General features: G+C 32.0%; 1 protein-coding gene across 1 annotated transcript; it reads left to right on the top strand.

Moving 5' to 3' along the window:
• Positions 1–934: 934 nt before the first annotated feature.
• On the top strand, positions 935–3,031 carry HELRODRAFT_177055 (hypothetical protein; the record flags this gene model as incomplete). Its single annotated transcript, XM_009025262.1, has 4 exons — positions 935–1,309; positions 1,447–1,504; positions 1,738–1,963; positions 2,797–3,031. The coding sequence occupies 4 exons, from the start codon at positions 935–937 to the stop codon at positions 3,029–3,031; spliced, it is 894 nt and encodes a 297-aa protein (XP_009023510.1).
• Positions 3,032–3,648: the final 617 nt, after the last annotated feature.

Here is a 3,648-nt window from a genome sequence, read left to right as displayed (position 1 = left end):
TCTGTTGTTTACTGCTATTAGTGTTAAGAATAATAATAATAATAAATTAATAATAATAATAATAATAATTATTATTATTGTCATCGTTGTACTTATTTTATTACGATTAGTGTTATATCGGTTTTGATGTTGTTGTTATAATATACATACAAACATACACACACACACACAGACAAACACACACACACACACATGTATATTGGAGTGTTTTGTTTAAAAATAAAATGCTAATGTCATATATCAAGTTATTGATCCAGGTTGAATCTATTGTAAAAGATATGATTACCATTTAATTATATGTTTGTGTGTTTATATGTCAATGGGTATGTGTGTGTGTGTGTGTGTGTATGTGTTTGTTTGTGTATATGTTTGTTTGTATGTGTATATTTACGTGTGTTTGTGTAAGATCGATTGTATCTCAAGGCACTAAAATGGTTTGTTTTTGTAATTTTGTATGTGTGTGTGTGTGTGTGAATGAGTGAATGTATGTGAGTGAATGTATTTATGTAGGTATGTGTGTGCGTGTGTTTGTTGGTATGTGTGTGTGTGTGTGTGTGTGTGTGTATGTTCGTCTCCGTCTGTTTAATTGCATCTTGTAGCACTATAATTAATTTCTTCGCCGTTCTTATGTCCTCAAGAAAAATCTTGTCGGATGAACAATGTTGCAATTTTTTCGTCCCCGCTTCATCAATTACTATTATTATCAAGCGAGAATTCAGTTTTAATAATATAAATAATAATAAAACATAATAATCATAATAATATTCATAATAATATTTATAATTATAGTAATACTGAAAATGATGGATTCTTTCGTCAATTTCGAGAATTCTTCTCACACGTCTACGAGAAGTTACTCTATCTATATAAACCGTTTTATACTAACTTAATTTTTGCTCTAGGTGCGGTCGATTTTGTTCGTTTTTTTTTAAAAATGGCGAAAAATTCATTTAGAATTTTCCCCGCCATTTTCGTCATAATGTCCGCCATCTTGGTATCCATTATTACGTCACCATCCCCAAGCATCCAAAGCGGTAAGTTTAAAAAGATCACAAAGAACAATAATTCCGATTCGATCTGCGTTATGAATGTATTTGGTAATATCGTAGGCACCGACGCCGGATTGGACCTCCTGAATTTGATTAGGTGTTCGGCGATGTGCTCCAGGGATGTGACGTGCGTGGGGTATAATTATGTTAAGAGTCAGGCCGGGGTAAATTTAGGGATGTGCAAGTTGGTTTTCAGTTCGGATCTTCTTGGTTTCGGCGGATTGTATTATTCGAGATTATCCGGATGTTTTTTTTATCAGGTTAGTCCTACACACATACATACACACATACATACACACACATACAAACACATATTTTACGTTCAGAAAAACACATACATACATACATACATGTAATACACACGTTCATGCACACAAATACAAACACAAACACACAGAGGTTGAATAAAGTTATAAAGTTGGTCGACCAAGCTCCAATGTCTGGCTCACTAACTCGTTAAGTTTTTTAAGAGCATTATTATTATTATTATCATTTTTATTACTATTATTATTATTATTAATTTTAGTAGTAGTAGCAGCAGCAGCAGTAGTAGCAGCAGTAGCATTAGTAGTAGTTGTAGTAGTAGCAGCAACAGTAGTAGCAGCAGCAGTAGCAGCAGTAGCGGTAGTACCATCATCATTATCCTCACCAAAAACTTCTTTAAAACCACACAAACATTCCTAACCAGCCTACCACTACATCGTGTCGCTGACCACAGGGGACGATGTGGACGCGGCCACAGACTGTGACGTCAAAATTTCTATGTCTACGTTACCTGATTTATACCCTATATTTTTTTTTTCGCTGAATCAAAATGTTGAAGGTCAAGGTCAGGCGGGTTTGTTTGGGAGAGGTCAGACCGATGTTTTTGATGTGACCTCTTATTACTATAACAATTTTCCTGATTTTATAAAGTTAGTAAGATCGTTGTTATCATTTTTATTATTAATGCTTTTGTTTTGGCAATGTTGTTATTAATTCTGTTGTTGCGTTGCTATTATTATTATTATAATTATTATCGTTGTTGTTGATATTATAAATATTCATTATAATTGTTATTACAATCTAAAAGTAATAATAATTACTATTACAGAATCTATCATGGTGGGCTGTTCTGTTCAAATACATGGCAACTAAAAAGCGTTAGCGATATTATTTTTTTTATTTTTGTTATTATTAATTATTATTATTATTATTACTAACCAACCTATCAATCAACAAACCGACAAGCCAGCCAACCAACCAATCTATCAATCAACCAATTAATCAACCAATCAATCAATTAACCAATCAATCAATCAACCAACCAATCATACAACCAATAAAGGTGAGTGTAACCAGATATTCGACGGGTGTCAGTAAAGTTTTTACGTGCAATTGTTGGCTCGATTCTGATTTGTTCGGGGCTGCTTATCCAAAATCTTTCTCCTAAGAACCATTAAAACATAAATCTAACAATAATATTAATAATAACAATGACAACAGTTACAATGTTTTTTCTTTCTATTGTAGTTCGATTTTTCAGCTGTCAAATATGCTTTTTTTTCTACTATTTTTGATGTGCACTTCCATTTTGAAATAAATATTCGTTTATTGGTTTATTCGTTCGTTCATTTATCCAGACATTCATCCATTTAGTCTTTCTTTTATTCATATATTTATTCATTCATCCTTCCATTCATTCTTTCATTCATCCATCCATCTATCCATCCCTAACACGTTAAACGACAATTTCAATTTTCGAAAGAAAAAAAATAATACACTCGTCTATGCGAGTCTGGCACGAGACAATCCTAGTTCTTCCTATCCTGATCGCCAGTGCATTCACACGGATTGGACACTGTTGTCTATCAGTCTGTCTACACGTCTGTCTGTATGTATTTGCACGTCTGTCCGTATGTCTAGACAACTCAGTCGATGTCTGCAATATGTCTATCTACATACCTGAATGTATGTCTGCAAACATCTGTGTCTGTGTTTAGTAATTAAAATGTAAGAAAATATAAATGACGATTTTATTTATTCATCAATTCACTCATTAATTCACTCATTAATTCATTTAAATATTTATTTACTTATATATTATTTTACTTTATTTTCAAACCAAAATATAAAAAAACTCAATAACGATAAATCATTGAGAAAAATGTACAGCATGCCAAAATAATCAAATGAGAAACAAGAAAAAAAAGAACTCTACCCAACTTTCCGTGCAGTTAAATGATGAACGATAAGAATAATAATAATAACTAATAACAATTATAATAACACTAACAATTAATATAATTATAATTATCATAGCAAGTATAATTGTTATAACAATTATTATTATAACTGCTACATTTGTTCATGTATTAACTAACTGAAAGCAAGCTAAACTAACGTCATTGTTTATATATTTATACACACACAAGCACGCACACACACACACACGCACACACACACACAGATACATATATATATTTGTATAATATTCATCCACAACCCCCGATCTCGGGGAAAATGCCGTCTAAACGTGTGTTGTTGTTGTATAATATACATCCACAATTATCATTCCTTGGATGTTTCCAATGACTTTTGGTATCTGAAAAAAATAATC

This window comes from Helobdella robusta (genome assembly GCF_000326865.2).
Source record: "Helobdella robusta unplaced genomic scaffold HELROscaffold_40, whole genome shotgun sequence".
NCBI classification, from domain to species: domain Eukaryota; kingdom Metazoa; phylum Annelida; class Clitellata; order Rhynchobdellida; family Glossiphoniidae; genus Helobdella; species Helobdella robusta.
The sequence above is the reverse complement of the archived record's forward strand: the minus strand, read 5'-3'. Positions and strand labels throughout refer to the sequence as shown.